Source organism: Malus sylvestris, chromosome 12 (assembly GCF_916048215.2).
Source record: "Malus sylvestris chromosome 12, drMalSylv7.2, whole genome shotgun sequence".
Lineage (NCBI taxonomy): Eukaryota > Viridiplantae > Streptophyta > Magnoliopsida > Rosales > Rosaceae > Malus > Malus sylvestris.
The window spans coordinates 25,139,080-25,165,602 of NC_062271.1; the positions used below are offsets into that span (position 1 = coordinate 25,139,080).

Sequence of the window (26,523 nt, forward strand, 5' to 3'; positions counted from 1 at the left end):
CAGTCTGCAGCCAGTTTCATAGTGAATCATTGAATTCACCTATAAGTTCAAATATGATGTCATCTGCATCTATTTCCAATTCTTCAAGTCAGGATCCTATTCAACACTCTCACATTTCAGTTACTACTTATCCTAGTTCTCATGCTACTCTTTCCTCTTCTCCTTCCATGTTGCCTGTCCACTCCTCAAATCAGTTGGAAGTTAAGCTGCCTTCTCTCCCAGGTTCACTTGAAGTTTCTCATGGTATTCAACCAAGGCTTAAAACTAGTGCAATTACCAGAATTGATTACAGTGCTCTCATGGCTACATTTCCTGAGATTACTTCCTTAAATTTGCATGATGATAATCATTTTTCTGGAAGGTTTACATTTATTGCAGATATCACTGATTCCTCAAAACCTACTACTTTTAAGGTTGCTTCTCAATCATCTAAGTAGAAAAAAGCTATGCAAGAGGAGTTTGATGCTCTTCAAACTCAAGGTACATGCTCCTTCTGATAAGAACATCATTGGCTGTAAATGGGTATATAAATTGAAGAGAAATCCTAATGGCACTATGTCTAGGCACAAAGCTAGATTAGTTGCTCAAGGATTTAGTCAAGAATAAGGTTTAGATTATACTGAAACCTTTAGTCCAGTAGTTAGACACACAACTGTGAGATTGATTTTATCTTTGGCAACTACTAACAAGTGGTCTCTTAGACAACTTGATGTTAAAGATGCCTTTTTACATGGAGAGTTACATGAGGAAGTTTATATGAGGCAACCTCCAGGTTTTATTGATTCAAAGTGTCCTTCTTATGTTTATAAGTTTGTTAAGTCATTTTATGGGCTTAAGCAAGCACCAAGGGCATAAAATGCCAAATTTACCTATTATCTTTCTGTTCTTGGATTTACTGCATCATTATTCGATTCCAGTTTATTTGTTAAACAAGTTGGGATATATGTGGTTATATTACTACTTTATGTAGATGATATAATCATCACAGGTTCGAATTCACATCTTATTCAGTCTGTGATTGATGATCTTGGTAGAGCTTTTGATTTGAAAGATCTGGGACAACTTACTTATTTCTTGGGATTATAAATCCAATACAAGTCCAATGGTGATATGTTTGTGAATCAAGAAAAATATGTTAGAGATCTCATTCGTAAAGCTGGAATGGAAAGTTGTAAGCTATGTTTCACTCCTTGCAAACCTAATAACTCAATTTTTGCTACTGAATGAGTGTTATTATCTGATCCAACCTTTTATTGAAGTCTTGTATGAGCACTACAATACTTGACTTTCACAAGACTAGAAATTGTTTTTGCCGTTAACAATGTCTGTCAGTTTATGAATTCTCCCACATATGTTCATCTTGGTCTAGTTAAAAGAATTATCAGGTCACTACTACAAAATTACCCATAATTGGCGGTCCAAAAACCGACAAGAAAACATAATTTATGTCGGATATTTGGTAAAAATCTGACATAAACTCATGCAATGTCGGATAACAAAACTGACGCCATTGCTAGCGTCACGAAAAGGCTTTTGATGTCGATTAGTCCCCTTAATCCGCCACAAAGAAGGAAAGCAATATAAAATAAAAAAAGATAGTAACGTAAGTTAAAAGTGAAATCGAGGCTCACGTCGGATACAGACGACATTAAGTACTGACAATAACTGTCGGATAGAGCAGACTGGTGTCGGTCCTAACCGACACCACCTAATAATTTGATAAATAAAATAATCACTATAATGTCGCACATAAGCGACACCACAAACAATTAATAATAATATAAAAAAGTCTGTCTTAGTCAACCCCTTTACCTAACAGTACTATGCAATGCAATTCTATTATCAAGGTACGAAGTCGTTCAGAATTGTGCATAAGATCTCGCAAGTTAAATGCTTTTCAACTTTTATAAAGATAATGTATATACGAAATAATCAAACTGCCAAAAAAAAATGTACTCCTGTAAGCAGATATTGGACTAAGGAGGACTGGAAAAAATTAACATCCTTCCATTTCCATCTCAAGTACACTGATCCAACCGCTGGCTTTCATTCCTATACCCAGTATCCGTTCCCGGTGAGCAAACAATAATTAAGAACCTCAAAATTAAACCATATGAGTTATCTCAGCTCAGCTCATAATTATAAGAGTAAAAAAGTAAACCCATGGTTGTTGGGAGAAGAATGAGCTGCTTTGCTGAAATGGTTGTGAGGGCTGTTGAATTTGAAACGGTGATTGCTGCTGCTGCTGTTGTGGCTGGTTGTGTAGAGAATAACGATGTGAATGCCATTGTTGTGGTTACTGTGGGCTAGTTGAGTGGTGTGAAATAATTTGGATTTCTCTTCCTTTATATTTAGAATTTTGTGCGGGAGTCTGCTCGAGTGGTGTGAATATTTCAAATTTCAAAATGTTTGAAATTTTGCAAAGTTTAGTGACCCGCCTTTTAAATTTTTTTATATGGATAAATTACATAGTAACCCCTCAGGTTTGAGGTCTATTACAATCTCATACAACATCTTTAAAACATTTCACTTTCATACCTCAAGTACTATTTTATTTCAATTCATACAACCGTTAAAAATTCTGTTAAGTTAACCATTAAGTGATGACATGGCAAATATGAGGTCCCCATTTGTGTTGATGTGGCTGACACATTTATGCCACGTGAATAAACACTTAATAAAAAAAATTAAAAAATTAGAATAATTAATTAAAGAAAAATATAAAATTTATAAAAAAAAATTTTTAAAAAAAACCCAAAAGTCCCCTTCGTCTTCCCCACCCCTTCCCCCCACCAGAGCCCATCCCCCCAACACCCACCCCCTGAAGGAATTATTTTGAAAAACATGTTCATTTGAGCAACATCATATAGCATGCAATTAACAATTAAAGGCGGAATCATGCTTACATGCACTCAAATACAAAACATTTACCCATGAAATTCAAAGCCTAGTAGATTGGTGAACCAATAATCAACTCAAAAATAAGTGAGTTGAAATTAATACCTTTGTAGATTCCTCTTTGCATAAGCAAAGGCTAATCACCCAAAGAGATAGGGCCTTCATTCCTTGCTTCTTAGATCCATGGATTTGGATGGAAGAATAGGTTCTCCAAGTTCCCAAAATTGAGAACCTCTAAGTCTCTACACCAAGGAGAGATTGGATGATGAATGAGTGACCTTGGAGGATTAGATGACTAGCTAATCACCTCCAAGGTGTTGGCCTCTTTAGAGAGAAAATGGAGAGACAATTCTCACCCATTTTCCCCAAAAATAAACCCTTATTTCACTTAATGAATATTTGGCTATAAAGTCATTTATATAGTCACTTCTTTAAGTGACCTAAATAACCAAAACCCTAATTCATTCCTTATGGCCGGCCATTTAGGGATTTTTGGGCTTTTGGGCTTTAATGAATCTTTATTCATTAAATTGTCATACAACTTAAGTTAATGGGCTTGACGTTCGAAGCCCATTGGGCCTTAAGGTCCAAAACTATCCCGTGGTCTTTAACGAACTTATTCGTTTGATTAATTAACATATTAATTAATCCTTGCCATAAATAATTAAACCATTCAATTAATCTTACTCATTTCATTTATTTCGTCCATCTCTACCTTACACGGTGTACGATCCATTAGGTTCCTTTTAGCGAGGTAGTGGGCGATTAAAACCATTTTACATCGATTGTGAATTGAAACTATTTTCAATTCTCCCTTTAGTGATTACACACGTTTAGGGCTTCCACAAACCATGAGTGACACCTAGCCGTATGTCATGGTTACCCAAGCTAATCAGAAGAGGTGGAGAACCTATTCAGTCTGGGATTACAAATGCAATACGGTCCTTCTCTAATCTAATACTCTTGACCACATTGTTTGGTTTGATAGTTTATTTTCTCATGTCTACTATCCAATGTGTGTCTTGTGCTTATATGATTACCTTGAATGTGATTAGGAACGCATTCCCAAATCTCATTCATACTCTGGCCAGAGATTCAAATCATATCAGAGAGTATTCTCCTTCAAACGGTTTGAAGGTTAGAGATCCCTTGTTGCGCATTCACTTGTCTCCATAGCTAAGCGGCTTGACCCCAACGATGCCGTGGACACCCTCCTGGTGGGATGACTTTGACATAATCAAAGATCAAGGTCTTAACCACAAGACAACTATGATGCCTCAGGTCAAAGGACTACTTTGCATTATCCCAACCATGAGTTCTCATGTGACATGGAATATGAGAACTCTTCGTTGATCGCGTTCAGTGAACTCATTCTCTATTGAGCACCTACCACACTTGTCTTGATGTCACACACACCAATGATTCGAGACTAATCACTCTCCCTGAGAGAAGACATAGTACGTACCGATCTTGACGGACTGTCAATGCCCAATTGGCAATCCTATGATCAGGAACGTTTAGGATGTGTCTACGAAAGAATGGTCTCAAGAATCTAACTTCATTAGATTACATTCTCCCAATCACAAATTCCTTGGACTTTATTGTTTAAGCATATAACATTTATATGAGACGGCTCAAACAATAATGTATGCCCTTTATATGTAAAACTAGATTAGTTTAACATGTGAAATGTCCGTAAAGTATCATCACATGATTGGATTTAGGGCACATTTCCAACAATCTCCCACTTGCACTAGAGCCAATCAGCTTGATCATCAATGATGATATCTCTTCTGTAGTCATTTCATAAATGGCTGAATAGTAGGCCTAGGCAGTGGATATCTATATGTGTTATCCACAGAAGCAACCTTGAGAATAACAACGTCACCATTATACATGATTCTCAATCATGTGGTTCAGTCTCTCATTTGTGTTCGGATCTTGATGAGACCTTGATTCCCAGGCTTGAGCTATCGCCCCATTAGTGTCATACACTTTCTGGTTGGAACCGAATAGAGAGTTCATAAATGAACTTTCCCATCCAAACAACATTGTTGTAAACTTCTATATGGCAATATATCTTGCATTCATAATGGAACACACTAAAGTCATTACTTTAATGTTTCCATCCAAATATCTCTTTAGTCATAATAAAGAGATATCTGTTTATCTCTTCATTCATAATGAAGAAACATCCAATGATGGATTAGATTCATAATCTAATACATTTACGCTTCCATTACGTTACTTTGATTCTTCCTCGATCTTTGAGGAATTTATCCTTTAGTATTTCTTAAATACTTAAGGACTCACTTGACAGTTGCCATGGTTCTGATCCTGGGCTTGCACTGATATCATCTTGTACCGTTCTAGGTACAACTCATATCAATGTTTTTCATACAATATGAAATACATAAATCACCTTTCTGCGTATGCATAAAGGATTCTATTTACGCATTATTTCTTTGGGAGTCAAAGGGGCACTTTCCCTTTGAGAATGGCAACTTGCTAGTCTCACTAGAATCGTCCTTCTTATTGAAGTTTATCATCATATGAGAAACTTCCTAGCATCCATTGTCTATTATTAGGGATTGATATAATCCAATTATATCATGAAATATATCATTATAGATTTCCATCCCATGTATATAGACTATATCTCCCATATACATTCTATCTTCATATAATGTATTAAAGTCATAACTTTAACGAAGAAGTATTCTTTTCATTTCCAAAATTAATATATCATATATATTTAAATTTTTAGGAACATGATTAACTCCCACTAATCTTTTGTAAAACTAGTAAACAAAAGATTCATTTACATCTTTATGAGAAATCAAACGATTTGATCATTTTCTCATAAAATGCAAATAGCTCCCACTAACTTGCTAAGATCCATGATGGATGGATCTCTACAACTTTCATGTTTTGTGATTCATAGTTTTAGACATATATTATCAAGACTATCTTAATAATGGTTTCGGAAACCCATATTATGTCAAAACATTGAATCACCATTTAGTTGTAGCTAACAATCTTCGAATTAATTGAAACTAAGACTACGTCAAAAATGGTTCCTTTAAAGTTAACCATTCTCTTTGATTGTAGTCACCTTAAGCTACCAATTAGCTATGAAGGTTTCATTATTTCGAGTCAAATGGTACTTTACCATTTCCTTGAGTATATATCGTATATGCACTCAATGTAGTCATAAGGATTTTCATTCTTATTTCTTTCGAATTAAGAGGTGCAACTCTATGACATAGTCATAAAGTTCAAAACCATTCAACTGAGACGGTTTTTAAATCCTTATCGACTACCTTGGAGCTTGTGGTATAGGAACTAGGTTGTTATATTTGTTGATTACTTTCTTGTCTCTCAAAGAACCCATTCTTTGAGTTCTATCTCTCGTTCATTTGCTTTTAGGCAAATCACATTGTAGAATTACAATGAACTATCCAACAAAACAACATTTGTTAGTTGGTTTATAGAAGCGATATCCAAAAGTTATTTTAAGGATATCCTACAAGATTATTATCAAACAAATATTGCTTGTTAGCACACAATCCCAAATCTTTAACATGCTTAAGATTTGTCTTTCTTTTCCAACTACATCTTATGGAGTCATGAAAATATTGGAAGATCTTCTCATTGACAATCATATTGTTTTTAGAAGTATATATCCTATATATGGGTAATAGATAACATCTAACGAACTAAATCTTATTCAAGTTCGTTCTTCTCCTAATGGAGAAATACATTATCTTATGATGCTATTTTCCTTGATATCTTTCAAGGAAACTCATCTAAAGTGTTACCTTTCCTTGGATCAAATCTAAGGAGGTAAATACTTTAGACGTCTTACTCATCAACTTACATTACTTGAATTCTTTGAAACATTTTGCAAAGTATTCGGACTTGTGTTTATTCAAAATAAACTATAGTCCAACCGAGAGTGATCTTCGGTGAATGTAATTCAACATGAGTAATATTATGTTTGTGGACAAGTGCCACTAACATTTAAGTGAATTAATCTCAACAACTTTGTGATTCTTTCTTCTTTCCAAAAGAATAAAGATTCAAACATTTTGCCTCTATACAATTTTAACAAGAAGGTATTGGATCCGGATCTAACGATCCAAAGCATCCATCTTTCACCAACTCATAACTTATGTTTTTAGAGGTATCACAACTTTAGTTGGGATTAGTCACTACCTTGCAACCTTTTGGGTTTTAAGCATCATTATTTTCTAAACAGTTAACACCACCATATTATCTCTACTATAGAGATAATTAATTAGATTACCATAATCCAATCATTGATTAATAAAGAACATTGTTTTGTCAAACAAAACATTTATCCATTTCACATAGTGACTGAATTTAGTTCCTTAAAATTGGAATACAAAGACAATCTATGTTTTTCCAATTTCTTTGGTAGTTCATATGAGGAAGTAAGTACCATCTGCTTTCGCAGAGATCTACATTTGATTCACGTTTCGAATGTGAAGTACTTTCTCTTCTCTCATTTATCTTCTACTTCTTATTAGCCACACTTTTACAACGATTGTAAAACATAGTCACTAATACAGAATCATGCATTCAAGTAGAAGAACCAACTGTTTTGAACTATTCAAGAACAATTTACAACACCTTCGAAAGGTGTGTCCTTGACACTTGCAAGACATTTCTTGCAAATACCCCTTCCAATATCCATCCTTTCATAAAGAAAGTTTGTTCCCTTGGAGTTATTTATCTTCTTTATTTGACTTTCACCTTTGACTACATTAGTCATGGTCCCTAAACTCCCACTATCTCTCTTGAAACCTTTTTCAATTGTGTTATACACATCAAACATTTTGGAGAGCATGTGGTTATTGTTCACTATATAGTTTACAATAAACTTAGTGAACGATTAGGATAGGGAAACAAAGGTGAAGTCCTTGCCTAGTTTCCGTCTCGTTTAAGTGGTTTATCACTTCAACATTCAATGATTCAAAATCATCATAAGTCCATGTTAATGGACTATTTTTGTCAACCAACCATTATGTTCTAAACATAATTACAAACCTTCAAGAGTTGTACAAGGCAACTCTCATTTCTTCATACAACAATTTGTAAATGAAGAATCATGGCACATTTAAGTGTTCATGCCTTTGTGCTTTCTTCTCAAGTTCTTTGTTCATTTAACAAAGAAACAAGCACTAAGTGTTTGCATTGACTAAGAGTTGTTCAAAGCAACTCCTATTTCTTCATACAACAATTTGTAATTGAAGAATTATGACATTAAAAGTGTTGTCCTCTTTATGATAGACCTTTTCTAACATATTCTTCTAATGATACATTATCAATAGGAAGATTGTGAGGATGAGACTACTTTGGTACTTTTACAAGCCATTTAAAGACAATCTATGGTTTTGTAGTACCAAGTCCGTAAACTAAACGTTCGGTTTTGTCAAGTGTTGGATAGCGTTTGCAAATATATTGGTAATCAAATACATAACGAATATAGATTGATTGATTTTAAGCCATTTGATTCGGGTCTTTAAATCAAAATAGCACCACCCACTATTTTTGGCAAATTCCATATCCCTCATAGGAATTCGAGAGTTTTGGATGAAACTCCTAGTAGGTTATGGGAGGCTCACTATTACCAAGCCCACCTCACGATGATACGATATATGGCTAGCAACAATAATAATGAGAGAGTACGCTTACTCATTTGCAACTCATGCAAGTACCCATCTTATTTGGCCTCTAGAGAATGTAACCTCACAATGATATGATATTGGTTCCATTGCACTTAGTTAAGTTCTTCCCACCATGCTTAGTGTGTGAAGGGGTTCAAGAATAGCCTCACGATGATACGATATATAGCTATCCTCGTTGCCTACACTCACCTCATCATATGTATATGGATTCCTCCTGAGTATAAGCATGCACTGTGTACTCCCCCATGATAGGGTGAAGCCGGTGTACAAGTCATAAACGATTGGATCCCACCACGGTGGAAGGCCACGAAGAGATATTCTAAACATCTCTCGCTTATCAACTTAATATTGGTTTGGTTGAGGGTTTTATGTCTCATCACATATAAACATACATTTTAATCTCTATTAAAACTATTTTGGTCCTATAACAACTATTGGTCCATCTCATTGTTTTAGTTGTACATAATACTCCCACTATGCTTTTAAAACGATTTTTAAAGCAAGAGTATATGATACTACTAACATAAACTTTGCATTCATTTGATGGACTACATAGTTGCCTTAGGGCCTAAGGATGATTATGAACCTTTGTTTAGATTCAACACGAGCCTTGTGTTGAACCTCAGTCTAGGAATGAAGATTGATTTTAGTTACGCGTTTAATCACATTAAGGCGTGTTGTCTTATGGGCGTTGGACCCAACTACTTCATTTTCATGCATATCGTATAAAGCAAGAAAGAAGTACTTCAAAGTAAAGGTGAGCTTATGCTCATTACAACATTTGCATATAACAAATTACTTTAAAGTAAAGAAGAGCTTAAGCCCTTTTACAACATTTGATCAAATCAAATTACAACCAAAATTTAATCTACACATTCCCATGGTTCAAACAAATTTGAAACGCCTTTCACATAGCTCAATTATATTAGGCTTAGGTTCATAATCACCCTTTAATTAATTAACACTTTAACTAATTAATTGAATGCAACATTTTCATTTGGTTTTTGTATCCATAAAATTGATTTAAATGGAGCTAAACAAAATGAAAATCCAATTCTCATTTAAAGAGACAAAACAATTTTGTTCTCATCCTATTTGGGCCATCTTGCAATTAACCTCAACTTTTGGGCCATATTGCAAATACAAAAACTTTTGGGGTCACTTTGTATAATACACAAAAGTCACAACTTCATGTAAATACAACTAGAACCCAAACTTTTAATAATGCAAAAACATCATTAAAGGAACAAAACAATTTGTCCTTTAGCGTTTTTGGACCTAAACGTAAAAACGTAAACTTTTGGGCCAAAGTGCAAATACACAAAAGTATCAAAACTTTATGTAATTGCATAAAAGCCCCAAAAGTACTCCCTTTGAGGGAGTGGCTGGTTTTAGGGAGGGATAAGGTTGGTGTGTGTGTTGATTTGTGAGTTTTGTCAAAAACATGCAAGTGTATGTAAGATAAGATATGTTTTTGAAATAATTCAAACACAATTATTTCAATCATCATTTATACAAATATCTAACACTTTAAATACATAATAAATCATTTAAAAAACATATCACATATACTTTATGAAATAATTCAAAACTTTGAATCAATACACCAAACCTTTTTGTTCTTGGCAAGAACATCAAGAACAATGAAGAACATCCATGAAAAACCCAAATTTTTCCATGAACTTTTTCCACCCAAAAACATTCCAAAACCATTCTTACTTAAGGGAAATAACATCTAACCAAACTAGGGTACTTAGGGGTTCCAAAGAACACATTAAAACACTTTTAACAAGTCAAACAAGAACCCAAAAATCCCCCCTTTGATTTTGGCCGAATTTTCCCAAAAGCATGGCACCAAATTTTAGCTCCAATATTCATGCTCATATGAACAACATCTACAACATTTGAGATAGCAAATTTTCCAACAAAATTTACTTTCAAAGAAGCAAGAATAAAGCTTGTAACAATTACAACTTTTAGATCACAAACTTATGAACTACAAAACACAAAAGGATTCACCAACTACTAGACCTAGGCTCTGATACCACTTGAAGGAATTATTTTGAAAAACATGTTCATTTGAGCAACATCATATAGCATGCAATTAACAATTAAAGGCGGAATCATGCTTACATGCACTCAAATACAAAACATTTACCCATGAAATTCAAAGCCTAGTAGATTGGTGAACCAATAATCAACTCAAAAATAAGTGAGTTGAAATTAATACCTTTGTAGATTCCTCTTTGCATAAGCAAAGGCTAATCACCCAAAGAGATAGGGCCTTCATTCCTTGCTTCTTAGATCCATGGATTTGGATGGAAGAATAGGTTCTCCAAGTTCCCAAAATTGAGAACCTCTAAGTCTCTACACCAAGGAGAGATTGGATGATGAATGAGTGACCTTGGAGGATTAGATGACTAGCTAATCACCTCCAAGGTGTTGGCCTCTTTAGAGAGAAAATGGAGAGACAATTCTCACCCATTTTCCCCAAAAATAAACCCTTATTTCACTTAATGAATATTTGGCTATAAAGTCATTTATATAGTCACTTCTTTAAGTGACCTAAATAACCAAAACCCTAATTCATTCCTTATGGCCGGCCATTTAGGGATTTTTGGGCTTTTGGGCTTTAATGAATCTTTATTCATTAAATTGTCATACAACTTAAGTTAATGGGCTTGACGTTCGAAGCCCATTGGGCCTTAAGGTCCAAAACTATCCCGTGGTCTTTAACGAACTTATTCGTTTGATTAATTAACATATTAATTAATCCTTGCCATAAATAATTAAACCATTCAATTAATCTTACTCATTTCATTTATTTCGTCCATCTCTACCTTACACGGTGTACGATCCATTAGGTTCCTTTTAGCGAGGTAGTGGGCGATTAAAACCATTTTACATCGATTGTGAATTGAAACTATTTTCAATTCTCCCTTTAGTGATTACACACGTTTAGGGCTTCCACAAACCATGAGTGACACCTAGCCGTATGTCATGGTTACCCAAGCTAATCAGAAGAGGTGGAGAACCTATTCAGTCTGGGATTACAAATGCAATACGGTCCTTCTCTAATCTAATACTCTTGACCACATTGTTTGGTTTGATAGTTTATTTTCTCATGTCTACTATCCAATGTGTGTCTTGTGCTTATATGATTACCTTGAATGTGATTAGGAACGCATTCCCAAATCTCATTCATACTCTGGCCAGAGATTCAAATCATATCAGAGAGTATTCTCCTTCAAACGGTTTGAAGGTTAGAGATCCCTTGTTGCGCATTCACTTGTCTCCATAGCTAAGCGGCTTGACCCCAACGATGCCGTGGACACCCTCCTGGTGGGATGACTTTGACATAATCAAAGATCAAGGTCTTAACCACAAGACAACTATGATGCCTCAGGTCAAAGGACTACTTTGCATTATCCCAACCATGAGTTCTCATGTGACATGGAATATGAGAACTCTTCGTTGATCGCGTTCAGTGAACTCATTCTCTATTGAGCACCTACCACACTTGTCTTGATGTCACACACACCAATGATTCGAGACTAATCACTCTCCCTGAGAGAAGACATAGTACGTACCGATCTTGACGGACTGTCAATGCCCAATTGGCAATCCTATGATCAGGAACGTTTAGGATGTGTCTACGAAAGAATGGTCTCAAGAATCTAACTTCATTAGATTACATTCTCCCAATCACAAATTCCTTGGACTTTATTGTTTAAGCATATAACATTTATATGAGACGGCTCAAACAATAATGTATGCCCTTTATATGTAAAACTAGATTAGTTTAACATGTGAAATGTCCGTAAAGTATCATCACATGATTGGATTTAGGGCACATTTCCAACACCCCCTTCTCCCATCCCCCATCACCCGAGCCTCCCCCGCAACCTTTAATCTCCATCTTGCTCCAGATCCGTCAATCTCCATCCCAGAAGCCAAAAACTGGAAAAGTTCCAAATTTTCCCACACTCAACAGAACACATAGAAATCCAAACATTTCCTACCCATTTTCTCTCAATTTCCCTCTAACTAAACACACCATGTTGTCTTTCAAAAGAATATGCAAAGCCTACCCATTTGATTTCAAATCCTCAAAAACCCAGCAAAACCAAAAAACTAAAATATCCAAAATTTTCCCCTCACCCTCTATCATTTTCTCAGCAACCAAACACAACCCAGAATCCCAATTAAAAAAAAAACCTTAATCAAACAAACCCATTTAGTTGAAACCCACAAAAAAAAAAAAAAAATAGAAACCAAATTCAAGAACAATGGGAAAATTATCAACCGCTGGAATGCAAAATCAAAAGCATAATAGATTTGATTCAACTCGGAATCTAACCGAGCAAGCCCACCGTGGTCCACTGGAAGCATCGTTGATTGTAAGACGTCACTGGCAGCTATTTGGCGGAGCTGAGGTTGCTCGGTGCGGTGTTTGATGTGCTCGGGGACAGATTGGGCGAACATAGCCTGGAAAGGTGGACCAGCTATTCCAGCCTTTGCTCTGCGAGTCCAATGACTCTTCCCCTTATTCGAACCGGACCATCCTTTAAAACCTTCAGTGCTCGAGTTCGACCCGACCCACAAACCCCCATTGCGACGAGGCTTCAATCCACTCCTAGATCTCTTATTGCCTTGAGCAACACAGAGCACTCGAGCTCGATGACCGAGTTTCCCTAGTTGCTCGGTACGAGAATGGAATAGGGTTTACTGCAATTTAGGTTTTTACGAGCTTGAATCGTAGAGAGAGAATATTAGGGCTTTTAGCTTAAATCGTAGAGAGAGAATGAAGCTTTGGGTTGGGGAAACTGAAATTAAGGTTTTTACAAGCTTGAATTGCAGAGAGAGAAGATTGAATTGTAGAGAATTGGGTGTGATTTCGAGGGTTTTGGATTAAAGGACAAGGGTGCATATGTGGTTTTGGGGGTGAAGGTGGGGGAACATATGGAAGGGGAAGGAATTAGGGTCCATATGTGGTTTTGGTGGTGAAGGGAAGGGACGGACGGAAGGGGAACCGACAGAGGGGGAAGTTGAGGTTTTGGTGGTGAAGGGAGGGGCCGAACAGAGGGAGGTAAGTTGGGGGGGAAGATGGGTTCTGAGAGGGAGAAGAGGGGTGGGAAGGGGTTGTGGGGAAGGTGGCAACCACGTGGCACACAGGTGGCAGCCACGTGGTATAAATGTGGCAACCACGTCAGCTCTTAACGGATCAATGGATGAAAAATGTAATGGAGGTACTATATTGAAATAAAATAGTAGGTGAGCTATGAAAGTGAAATGTTTTAAAGATGTTGTATGAAGTTGTAATAGACCTCAAACCTGAGGGGGTATTATGTAATTTACCCTTTTTTTTTTTAACTTAGGTATATATGAATTCATCACACATTATGCTCATGGCAGATAACAAAACAACACCGGGTTTTAAAATATTTAAAAATAATTATTAGTGTCGGCTACAACCGACACTGGATTTTAAAATATTTAAAAATAATTATTAGTGTAGGGTAGAAACGACACGATTCTTTTTTAAACCGACACTAACTTTATATCAGTAGAAAGCGACATGGTTTTCTTTTTATACGACACCATCATTTAAAAAGATTAAAAGCTATGTCGGTTATAAGCGACATAGACACTTTATGTCGGTTATAACTTATCCCGACATTAATTCCAACACCATGTAAAGAGGGTGTTTGTCATATCCTGGCCTAGGCCCCTACCACATCCCGGGCTCGATTGCACTGTAGCACGATATTGTCCGCTTTGGGCCCAACCACGCCCTCACAGTTTTGTTTCTAGGAACTCACACTAGAACTTCCCATTGGGTCACCCATCCTAGGATTGCTCTCGTGCGAACTCGCTTAACTTTGGAGTTCCGATGGAACCCAAAGCCAGTGAGCTCCCAAAAAGCCTCGTGTTAGGTAGAGATGGGAATATACATATAAGGCTTACAGATCCACTCCCCTGGGCGATGTGGGATGTTACAGTGTCAGAAATGTCTTATCCGCCAGTATATTATATAAAGCCGGCACCAATCATCGACACAATAAGCCACTTTTGTGGTAGTGGGGTTTTGCAAGGAACAATCAAATATGGTTTGAACTTTACCTCTGGTTCTGGTATACATCTTAGTGGCTATAGTGACTTAGACTGGGCTGTTGATGTTAATACTAGGAGGTCCATAACAAGGTATGTCATCTATATAGGTGATAATCCAATTTCTTGGCAATCCAAGAAACAAAGTTCAGTGTCTAGGAGTTCCACTAAAGTTGAACACAAGTCTTTAGCTCATGCTGCAGCCGATATAGCTTGGATAAAGCTGATATTGAGAGATCTTTGCATTGTGCTTCCAATCCTGCATTGCTGCTATGTGATAATCAATTTGTTCTTGCTCTTTATCTAAATCTTGTTCAACATTTCAGAATTAAGCATTTGGAAATAGATTTTCATTTTGTTTGAGAACGAGTGCAGAAAGGAGATTTGCTAGTTCAATATGTTCCAACCAAGGATCAAGTTACATATATCTTAACTAAGGGTCTTCATAGACTAGATTTTGTTCGACACTGTAACAATCGTAATCTAGGATATCCCAGTTAAGATTGAAGGGGGGTATTGGACACACATAAGCAATTGCCACATCAACAATTGCTTATGTCGGTTTACATTTGTATTGCAATTATATAAAGCATTTCTCTCTCTTCATAGTCGGTGAAGTTTGTAACAAGTAGAAATGCAGTTATATGAGATAAGATCTTTTAGACCTTTTCTTACTCTCTAAGCTTCTTCTCCAAGCTTTGATTTGTTTTTTACATTCCATAAATCTGTGGATTACAGTGTTGCTAATAATATGCTCCAATCAAATTGACCATTACTTGATCATAAAGAGTTGTAATCACTGTCATTTGAGTAGAATCCTTCATTTTACTTCCCTGGTGATTGGACTGTCCATCAACTCTGGACTTTGAGTTTAAACCGGTCCTAGAAAGTCCTACCCTAACTCGAAAACAAAAAAAACAAAAAAAAAAGAACAATTATATGAACAATTATGCAAATCTAATAAGTTTGGTCCAATGATCTATATGTTCACCAAATATTTGTCAGAAAACATTCCTGAAGTTTTATGTTCAGTTAATCATCCACTAACGACCATTATTTGACTCCAAGATATATTAAGGTGGAACGTCCATGTTCAACCCTAATTCATGGTTGTACTTGTAATACTATTAAGACTAAGCTCAAAAAAAAGAACATCATAGTCCAGTTTCATTTACATACATCAACATCTCACCAGAAAATTGTAAGAATATATAAATATATCTTGTTATATTTGCTTAGCCTTGACACATTGCTGCAAATACAATCCAAGCAATATTATCAAATTGGTCCATTGCTGAAAATAAAAGATTACTATTTGGGTCAATTGTCATACCAGACCAGGACCACCCAACTCAAAATGTATTGCTTTCAGCAAACCACCAGGAAAGTGCAATTTTCACAGACTCCTAATGCTGAACAAGAAAAAAAAATTAAACAATGAAAATTGTTTCTCACCCACCACTCTCATCACGAAGCTTCAAAAGGGAGAAACCAGAGACTCCTCCCACATGCACCAAATAGCTAGCTAGAATATTTTTGCAATGAATCAAATGGCCAAAAAGCAGAAAATTGTGCTTGTTCCCACAAAAACATGGAATATCCGAAGCAGCTTGCATTCCCTCATTGCAATCCTTGTGACTACTGTACTAGTTGCAGCTGTTTATCTAACCCTAGATGGTGGACTGCAATTGTTGTATCAAGATTATTGTCATATAACAACCACACTGGAAACTTCAGCAGCAGCCGCAGCTGGGGAAAACCCTAAATTGCCAAGCAGCAGCAGATGCAATTTGTTTTCAGGGAAATGGGTTTTCGACAACCAGTCTTATCCTCTGTACAAGGAGAAACAGTGCACTTATATGTCAGACCAATTGGCTTGTGAGAAGTTTGGGAGAAAAGACTTGAGCTATCAGAACTGGAGGTGGCAACCTTACCAATGCGACCTCCCTAGGTCTCTCTCTCTCTCTCTCTCTCTCTCTCTCTCTCTCTCTCTCTCCCTCTTCTTATTATTCTGATAAGAACTTCGCTGCACCTGGGATGCCCCAGAGACAACATTCTTATAACCCAATAAAACACATGATAATGCATGATTAACTTACAACAGGGATTCCAAGTGCAGGGAAGTTTCGATCTCCCTAAATTTTTCTTTAATTTAAAATATGGATTTTTACGTGTGTACAATTTTTTCGTTTTCTTGGGCAGCTGGATAATGAGATTGTAATTTTAAATGGCTGTTTTTTGAGTTTTGTGGGATTGTGTTCATGTAAAATTACATAAGCTAGGTTCAACGCGACAGCGTTGCTTGAGAGGCTGAGGAATAAGAGGCTTGTGTTTGTTGGGGACTCGTTGAATAGAGGTCAATGGGTTTCTATGGTATGCCTGGTTGACTCAGCCATCAGTCCAAAGCTCAAATCCATGCAGACAAAATTCAATGGCTCCTTGCACATCTTCAAGGCCACTGTGAGTTTTCTTTTCTTTTCTCTTCTCTAATTGTAACCCATTTATTTGGGCTTGGCTTGGTGTTTCATTATTTGGGCTTTGTTTGGTATTTCTTTTAGTTTGGCTTATGTGTAATTGGCAAACTTAAGCTCAAACAATAGTAGTTAACGTCAGTCGCCCACATACGTGCGTTAACTATTCGTATTATTGATCATGTGTAGCGTCCAATCAACAACCAAAAACTCCCACACGGAAAACCTTTGTATAATACATTACACTGACAATAGTAGCTAAAACTGAATATTGACGATTTCTAATCATTGACATGTGTAGCTTGGATCCAATCAGCTGTTAGAAATTGTCCACGCAAAATCCTTGACATGATATGTGTTACATTGATAATAGTAGCTAATGTCAATCGCCTATGCATATGTGTTGATCACTAGGAAAACTAATGAAAAGGGCTTGAAAACTTTGAGTTTTAATGATAACGACAAAATAAAGGGTAAAGTGAATAGTACCAGGATTGACTTTTTAGTGTAAAAATGTGGTTTTTCGTTAAAGTGAACAGTACCGGGTGCTTTTCGTTAAAGTTCCCTTGATCACTTATGATAATTTGATCATGTATAGCTTGCATACCATCAATGGTAAAAAAACCAAACACACGAAAACCTTGAAATAATATGTTATTGAACTGTTAATCAAGATCAAGGTATAAAATATCGATGATATCGGAAATATCGGTAGTTCAAAAACACGGAAATTTCGATAGAAATATCATGATATTATCAATATTCATAAAAATTGAATAAAAACCACGGAAATTGTAAGAAAAACTTGGAAATTTTTATTGAAACTTTGCAGGATATTTATTTAGTCAATTATCTATTAGTTTATCACACAAAAATTGGAATGAAATGCATTGCATGATGGATTTAATTGATTTAAGTTAATATATAGCGAGCTGGCAAACATTGTGAGTGTAGAAAATATGTAGTAATTAATGAAAGAAATTTAAACACACTATAATCATTTATATATAATGAATTAGTACAATATTTTGCACTTCATACATTGCATGGTAAGATACATGAGTGACTTAGTACCACATAAAGTTCCTATCAAGGTCTGAAATATTGATGACATCGGAAATATCGGTAGTCCAAAAACACGGAAATTTCGATGAAAATATCAGAATAATATCGATATTTTAAACCTTGATCAAGATCAACCTATTTAAACACGATTCATCTGAAAACACAACATACTAGTTCAGAAGAATACACACTACTTAGCCAAAACCCAAATAAGATAACATTTCCATTGCACGTATTTCACTAACTTAGAAATAGATTAACAAAGAAGCAGAACCTTCTGCTGTCAGAATCCTTAGCTTGTCATGTTTTCTTTGTTTCATAGCTGTCAGAATCCAATATTATAATTCTGATCAAACTAACTAATCTTTGTTTCAATCAATGTGATTAAATTAAGGAATACAATGCCACAGTTGAGTTCTACTGGGCCCCATTGCTGGTGGAGTCAAACTCCGATGACCCAGTGAACCACCGATTGCCAGATCGGATTGTAAGAGTGCAGGCAATTGAAAAACATGCAAGGCACTGGACGGACGCCGACTTTCTTGTTTTCAATTCATATCTTTGGTGGAGAAGGGAACAAATGAATGTCTTGTAAGTAAAGTTTCTAAATACAAAATTTTTTGGTGCTTCAAAGTATTTTATATTTCAACATTTTAATCATTAGATATCGGTTATTTTATTTTTTACTCTCAAAATATGAAATACCCCAGAGTTATTGAAAAAATCTTGAGTAATATTAATACAAGATTAGGTAGAAGTTATTTTTTTGGATACAAATATTAGGTAGACGTTAGATAGAACTACTTATTAGACTTTGCGATTAAATTTTAATTTAATTATTGTGAGTTTTGTTTTTGGCAATGATTGAAGGTGGGGATCTTCTGAGAGCTCAGACGCGATATACAAAGATGTTGAGATGTTTAGGGTTTATGAGATGGCTCTACAGACGTGGTCGGATTGGTTGGAGGTCCATGTCAATCGAACCAAGACGAAATTGTTTTTTGTTAGCATGTCACCCACTCACCAAAGGTATCAATATGGTTTTTCCATTGAATATTACTATCAGTGTCACGTTTTTGGACCATATTGATTTTGAAAATATTTATAAAATATAGCATCAACGTCGTCGCACTTGAGATTAGTGGTCTAAAAATGAGACTCATTTAGCCTTTTTTTCCCCATTTGTTTCTTAACGTAATACATACAAATAGAACATGAAACAACTTGTAAAGAAAAAACATATATAGAATTTTGTAGTTTTTACAAAGCTTTAATGAAAAATATATAACACGTTTTAGTGTAAAACGTGTCTCTTTGGTTAAAAAATTTAGGCTAAATAGCCAAAATGATTCTTGAGATTTGCATAACTTATCACTTTTGTCCCTAACACTTCAAATCAATAAAAGTGGTCCCTGAGATTGTCCACCATCCATCATTTTGGTCCTTCCGTTAAAAACTCCGTTAAGTGTCCCGGAGCTCTTGGCCGGAAGTTTGGGCAATTTTCAAAGCTGTGTAACTCAATCGTTTCTTAACCAAATTTGATCCATAATATATCAAAAACGTTCATAACTTCTTCAATACTCAACGAAATCAAGTGATTCAAAAATGAAAATCATACTTCTCGACGAGACGAAGAGAATGGTACCTTTTTCGATGGCTAAATCGTCATGGTTTGGGCGGAAAACTGCTCGAAAGTGGTTAAAAATTTTATATCCTATTTTCCAAATTTTAATTAAAAAATAGAACTATAAGACACTAAGCAAACAATAAGCTTTACATAAGCTACGGTTTAGTGTTTCTTTAGTGTCCCTCTAGATCTACTTTTTTATTATTGAAACATTGTCTTCAATTCTATTTGTGAATATTCTCTATTTGTATGCCTAAATAAATTTATGATTACGTCATATTTGTTAGTCTAATGGTATTTATCTTTCCTCTTAATGTCAAAAGACGTCCCAAATTAGAACCTCTACTCCTAACCCTAACAAAAAATAAATATACATGCAGTGCTAAAGAATGGGGTGTGGAAAGTGGTGAGAATTGCTACAAAGAAACAAAGCCAATCACTGAGGAGGGATATTGGGGAAATGGATCAGATCCCAAAATGCTACGTTTAGTTGAGAATGCCCTAGATGGACTGAAAGTAAGAGGTTTGGATGTTCAAATGCTCAACATAACACAACTCTCAGAATACAGGAAAGAAGGGCATCCATCAATTTACAGGAAGCAATGGGAGCCTCTGACTGAAGAACAAGCATCAAACCCTAGCACTTTTGCAGATTGCATACACTGGTGCCTCCCTGGAGTGCCTGACGTGTGGAATGAGATTCTCTATGCTTACATTTTCCAACAATGATAAGTTCAGTTTGGAAATAATAAGGTTCCAAACAGATCAAAACTTGTACCTTTTTTTTAAATGAATTAGTAAAAACCACGAATTGCGAATTAGGATTGAATGCAATAGTTGATGTGTTGAACACATCAAACCCATTGCCGCCCCACAGAATGTGTAGGATGAGTTTTTATTGGGTGTTAAAGTACTTTTTTTTTTTTAGCTATATCTTTCATCACGTGACAAAATTGTACAACAAAATTTCTTCGTAAATCGTTTAGGTTAATTTCATTGACGTGGGTTTTAAAGGAGACTATTATGTGGGTTTAAATTGCATGACAATGAACAATGTTGGTGTACTTACCAAAGGAAGATACAGGCATTTATGGGTTTCTTAAAAATGATTTCAATGTCCAAAGCCTAACAAAGCCGAAGGGTTTCACTCAACTTAACCCTTTATGTTGTCATGTACCTTGTTTACTGAATGTACTTTATAATTTCCCAAAAGAAAAAAAGGTAAAAGTATGAATTAAGAAATTTGGCTTCAAAGACTTCTCGGTATATTTCGCTCTTTGTATCTTATAAATCATCCAATATGAAATTGAGAGAGTATCTACCCCCGGTTGCACGCTAAAATCCATAGGGAATAAAAGACCTATTATTTTAAGGGTCATTTGATAACTATTTCGTTTTTTATTTTTTATTTTTTTAAACTGAAATCTTGTTTGGTAATCACTTTCAATTTCAAAAAAAATGAAAACTAAAAATTAATTTCTTGAGTTTTCAAAATTTGGCCTTGAGTTTTCAATTGTTGGTTTTCAATTTTCATTTTTTGAAAAATCAAAAACTAAAAACGAAATAGTTATTAAACGGTCCATGTAATATGCATAGTTTCCTGACTAGGAAACCAAAAGAAATAATTAGAGCAATGGTCCCTTAACTTTAACTCAATTGAAATTTTGATTCCTAAACTAAAAATTCATGAATATGTGTCTGGAATTTGTAATCATATGGACCAATTGTGCTTTTAGTTAGCTCTAATAGAATTTTCGTCCATTTTTTACCCATTTAAAAATGCTTATAACCTTCTAATCTTTTCACAGACCAATACTCACAGAATTTTATTGTGAGAAATTCCAATTGAAGCAAAATTCAAGAGCATTGCTCTAATTTTCTCTCTCAAAAGACAAACCACAATCATATAGAAGCTGATTAAAGTATTCATTTAAAGAAAAAGCTGATTAAAGTATTCATTAAAAAAAAGATTCCGGTCTAAGTGACATCATGTAATGTGAATTTCCAACAAGTCATAAAGTAAAGAGCAGACTAGTTCAACTTTAAAAATCCCAATTCCACATACGACAAATCCAGCGGATGATTTTACCAACAGGAGTCCAACTAGTAAATTATTAGCTCCTTATTAATAACGAAACAATTAATTTTCTATTAACCCGCACGATTATTCATTAGTTTTCTTCTTCGTCTTCTTACCTGCCGCCCTCTCAGTCTCACTCTTTGGACAACGACTCCATCATTTCATACAGTCTCTGTCCCTTTTCATGCGATAATGATTGAACAAATTCGAACCCCCTTTTGATTTTTATTTCCCTTTCAATTCTTCGGTCAATTAATTTCCCGAACCAAGCAAAAAGTCTTAATCTTTTTCACGATGCAGCAGTGGCAGAGGTGGAAGTGGAACAAGAAGAAAACCCATGTTCCTGCGCTGGTGTTCTTCTTCTTTCTGTTCATAGTTTTCTCGAATCTCCACAGCCAACGCAGAATTCTGCAAATTCAAGAGAGCCCTGATCGCGTTTATCACCGTCAAGATTCAGTCACTTTTGTAAAGCCAAATCTTTTCACCCAGCAAAACCATGCTCCAGGTAAGGCAGTGTTTGGTTCTGCTAAACAAGCTTTCTGGGTTTTGTTTTTCTGCATTTCTTGAATCTTAATCTGAATTCTTGATCGATTTCTTTACTGGGTTTTTAAATTTAGTGGTTCTTCTTTGATTTGGCGAAGTGGGTTTAAGTTGGTTTTTGTGAAATTTCAGAGGTTTTGGATAGATTCAGTACATGCAACTCCACCAGAGAGTACAGTGGCCAGAAAATTCTGTGGACTGACCGGACGCCGGAGTACGGTAACCGGAGAGAGAGTTTGGAGAGGTGTGATGTGTTTTCCGGCAAATGGGTGTTTGATAATGCGTCGTATCCGCTGTACAAGGAGTCGGAGTGCCCTTACATGTCGGACCAGTTGGCCTGTCACAAGCATGGGAGGCCTGATTTGGGGTACCAGTACTGGAGATGGCAACCCCACAATTGCAACTTGAAGAGGTAAAGAGGTGTTTTGTTGTTTGGGATTGGAAATTATAATCCCACATTGTCTTTTCAATTGTTTTATACAGTAGAATTGGAAAAAGCACTTAGTTCCGATTCGGTTTAAAGCAACTTCTAGTTCAATATACTTGAATCCATGAACTGGAATTTGTTTTGCTCTTATTAAACTCATTGGAAAAATTGTAGACTTTGACTTGTAGAACAAGTATGGTATTTTTGGTTGTTTGAGAATGGAAAGGTTGAATTTCCTTTTAATTTAATGTATGGTTTTATTGAAATTGTTTCTTTTTCTGTATAGATGGAATGTGACTGAAATGTGGGAGAAGTTGAGAGGCAAAAGGCTAATGTTTGTAGGGGATTCATTAAACCGAGGGCAATGGATATCAATGGTCTGTTTGTTACAATCTGTGATTCCTTCAGATAAGAGATCAATGTCACCGAACGCTGAACTTACTATTTTCAAAGCAGAGGTAAACAGAGTTTTCAATCTGGGAGTAAACTAATTGGGGTTGGTACAACTATGTACAATGCATTAGACTGTTCTCTTATGACTAAGAGAAAATTTTGGAGTTTTGATCAAGGAATATCCTTAGGAAACAATTGAAAGTCGGTAATAATTGTCGTCATGAAACATTCGATTTTAGTTTTGACTTAAATTTTCAGTAGAATCAGTGGCGAGAGTGGAAGAAATTTGGGTGCGGTTCCCTGCAGTAGGTGAGTGCATAAATTGAATTTGTGTCATTTTCAGGAATATAATGCAACTGTGGAATTTCTCTGGGCTCCGCTTCTTGTAGAATCTAATTCTGATGATCCGGTGAATCACCGAACATCCGATCGGATAATCCGACCAGATTCAGTTCTTAAGCATGCATCAATATGGGAGAATGCTGATATATTGATATTCAATTCCTACCTGTGGTGGAGACAAGGCCCAGTTAAGCTGCTGTGAGTATAATTGCGATACTATCCGGGTTTCAGTTTAGAAAGAACTGAGTTATATAGAAATTTGAATTGGTATCTAAATTGATCTGACTTTGAATTCATACAGATGGAGCGCGGAAGCAAATGGTGTTTGTGAAGAAGTAGACGGCCTTGGAGCCATGGAGTTGGCCATGGGGGCTTGGGCAGACTGGGCTTCTAAGGTCAATCCCCTCAAGAAGCAGGTCTTCTTCGTCACAATGTCTCCTACACATCTCTGGTTAGCATCTTGCCCTCCTATATATTCTTTGATACCACATTGGCTGTTATTTCTATAAAAATTTCAATTTTTGTAATAAATATAGGCTTCTTGGTACTTGAATGGAGACGGTCAACTAGGCATTTCAAGGCACACACAGTCACGTCTGGACTTCTTGCTATATGCAATAGTATGCAAAAATCTAATTCTCTAAAGATCTAGAGGTTCTCCACGAGTTAGACCTGTCAAAGATAATTGACCACAAAACATCCTTTCCTTTTTTGTTTAATTAAAACAACAATGTCACGTCCACCCAGCCTTATGTGTTTAACTTCGACTGGAAAAGAACAAGGAGAAAGCCAAAGAACCTCATTTTGATTAAAACAACAATGTCACGTCCACCCAGCCTTATGTGTTTAACTTCGACTGGAAAAGAACAAGGAGAAAGCCAAAGAACCTCATTTTGATTAAAACAACAATGTCACTCCAAGCGCTCTGATAATGCAAACCTAGTTCTAGTTGTACAGAGGACAATTTCATCATTTTTGGAAATTTCTTATATGACCTGCATGTATCTAATACGTAATTTCCTGAATTTTTAGGAGTCGAGAATGGAAACAAGAAAGTGAAGGTAATTGTTACAGTGAGAAATCCCCCATTGACTTGGAGGGCTACTGGGGAAGTGGTTCTGACCTGCCTACCATGAGCATGGTGGAGACGGTCCTCAGCAAGTTGAGTTCCAAGGTTTCTGTCATCAACATTACGCAATTATCGGAGTACCGGAAAGATGGTCACCCTTCCATTTACCGCAAATTCTGGGAGCCACTGAAGCCAGAACAATTGTCTAAGCCCACAAGTTACTCGGATTGCATACACTGGTGCTTGCCTGGTGTACCTGACGTATGGAACGAGTTGCTATTCCAATTCTTGTAAACGAACGTATAATTTTTTCGAGGCAATCTTAGTGGTTTCATACAACAGATTGCCTTGTCTTCTCAGCTCATGAGCATTGCGAACCGGACCAGCAACCGTCAATGCTGTTGTTACGTAATTCGATTCTTCGAAAATATAGTGCTTGTATTCACTTTGTATATCCTTTGTTCTTGCAATATTATATCCATGCTTGCTGGGAATTATGATGTTAATTTTTGTTACTTTTGTCATCATACATGAATCTGGGTTGGGATTTGGCCCAATCCAAATAAGTTTAAGACCTAATGGTAAGTCCACATTGACACAGGCTCATGACCCGTAAACTGATAAAGGGGAATGATTTTTGTACTCGTTCTTCGACGCATTTCTTTTTTGGAAACTTTAACGAAAAGTTTCTGGTACTATTTATTTTAACAAAAAATTATATTTTTACACTAAAAATCCAATCCAGATATTATTCACTTTACCCTTTATATTGTCCTTATCGTTAAAACTCAAAGTTTTCAAAATATTTTCATTAGTTTTCCTTTCTTTTTTCTCTCTAGCGTTTGTATTAAATAAATCGAACCAGATAATTAGGCGACAAATAAAAGGAGAGGATTAGAGCAAAATGAGAAAATAAGAGTGTGAAATCGGTACACTGATAAAGGGGAGAAACTTTTCATTGTGACGGGAATACGAATGGTACACTACGTGTTTTTATGTAAGTGGTAAGAAATTTTATTTTTTACGTTATTAATTTTTTAACACACAAATCACATCATTTGTATAATGACACATGGTATACCACTTCATGTGTCGCTCACACTGAAAAATTTCTCGATAAAGGAAGCATTCATAGTATTTGATCAGCACTGACTCTGAGCAACTTGAGTTGAATGCAGATGGAACGGTTTCCAAAGTAAACTGGAGAGAGTCAGATGTGTGCTGTAGCTGCTGTAAGGGAGATAGCTACAAGGCCTTTTATGGCTTTATGAAGGGTTTGCAATCTCAATTCATTAATTGTTCATTTTGAATAATGAAAAAAATTGATAATTTAATCTGTATACATAATCACTAGTAAACTATACGTATAGGTAGATTTTGATGTTTTTGTGCCTACAATAGTTTAATGACGTTTCATCTATACTTTGTGATGGGGACGAATCAAATTGAGGACAAGTTGGATTGAGAAAAAGTTAGAATTCGGATTCTTATCGAAGTTGTTTACTATGCTATTTAGATTTGGAGTATGAATGACACTGATTATATACAAGTTGTTTACTAATCCATCATGAATTAAAATTGAAACAATTTTCATAATTTGCCATCATCATTTCCCATTGAGTGATACTTTTGACCTAATCAATACACTTGGTTCGTTATGTGATGTAGCACCACTTCAAGGGTTTATGACACAATTTGGTTAGTATTTATAAATATTTGTACTTAAATACGCTTTCATACCTAAAATTTGAAAAACTACTATGAATTCAGAACTTTTTACTATGCA

The 26,523-nt window shown here is 35.8% G+C and overlaps 2 protein-coding genes across 2 annotated transcripts; both read left to right on the forward strand.

Moving 5' to 3' along the window:
* Positions 1 to 16,169: 16,169 nt before the first annotated feature.
* Positions 16,170 to 20,707, forward strand: LOC126592071 (protein trichome birefringence-like 34). Its single transcript, XM_050257825.1, has 5 exons — positions 16,170 to 16,674; positions 17,006 to 17,183; positions 18,654 to 18,850; positions 19,130 to 19,288; positions 20,267 to 20,707. Exons 1-5 carry the CDS (start codon positions 16,265 to 16,267, stop codon positions 20,613 to 20,615), a joined length of 1,293 nt encoding a protein of 430 aa, XP_050113782.1. The 5' UTR covers positions 16,170 to 16,264; the 3' UTR covers positions 20,616 to 20,707.
* Positions 20,708 to 22,032: 1,325 nt separating this feature from the next.
* LOC126591868 (protein trichome birefringence-like 35) lies at positions 22,033 to 25,252 on the forward strand. Its single transcript, XM_050257571.1, has 6 exons — positions 22,033 to 22,471; positions 22,639 to 22,918; positions 23,220 to 23,391; positions 23,670 to 23,866; positions 23,970 to 24,119; positions 24,701 to 25,252. The coding sequence occupies exons 1-6, from the start codon at positions 22,261 to 22,263 to the stop codon at positions 25,029 to 25,031; spliced, it is 1,341 nt and encodes a 446-aa protein (XP_050113528.1). The 5' UTR covers positions 22,033 to 22,260; the 3' UTR covers positions 25,032 to 25,252.
* The last annotated feature ends 1,271 nt before the right edge of the window (positions 25,253 to 26,523 follow it).

Coding starts and splice junctions, on each gene's coding strand:
- LOC126592071 (XM_050257825.1), top strand. CDS start 16,265: ATGAATCAAATGGCCAAAAAGCAGAAAATTGTGCTTGTTCCCACAAAA. Junction 18,851..19,129: donor AGGGAACAAATGAATGTCTT/GTAAGTAAAGTT, acceptor CAATGATTGAAG/GTGGGGATCTTCTGAGAGCT. Junction 19,289..20,266: donor ATGTCACCCACTCACCAAAG/GTATCAATATGG, acceptor ATATACATGCAG/TGCTAAAGAATGGGGTGTGG.
- LOC126591868 (XM_050257571.1), top strand. CDS start 22,261: ATGCAGCAGTGGCAGAGGTGGAAGTGGAACAAGAAGAAAACCCATGTT. Junction 23,392..23,669: donor TTACTATTTTCAAAGCAGAG/GTAAACAGAGTT, acceptor TGTCATTTTCAG/GAATATAATGCAACTGTGGA. Junction 23,867..23,969: donor CAAGGCCCAGTTAAGCTGCT/GTGAGTATAATT, acceptor GAATTCATACAG/ATGGAGCGCGGAAGCAAATG.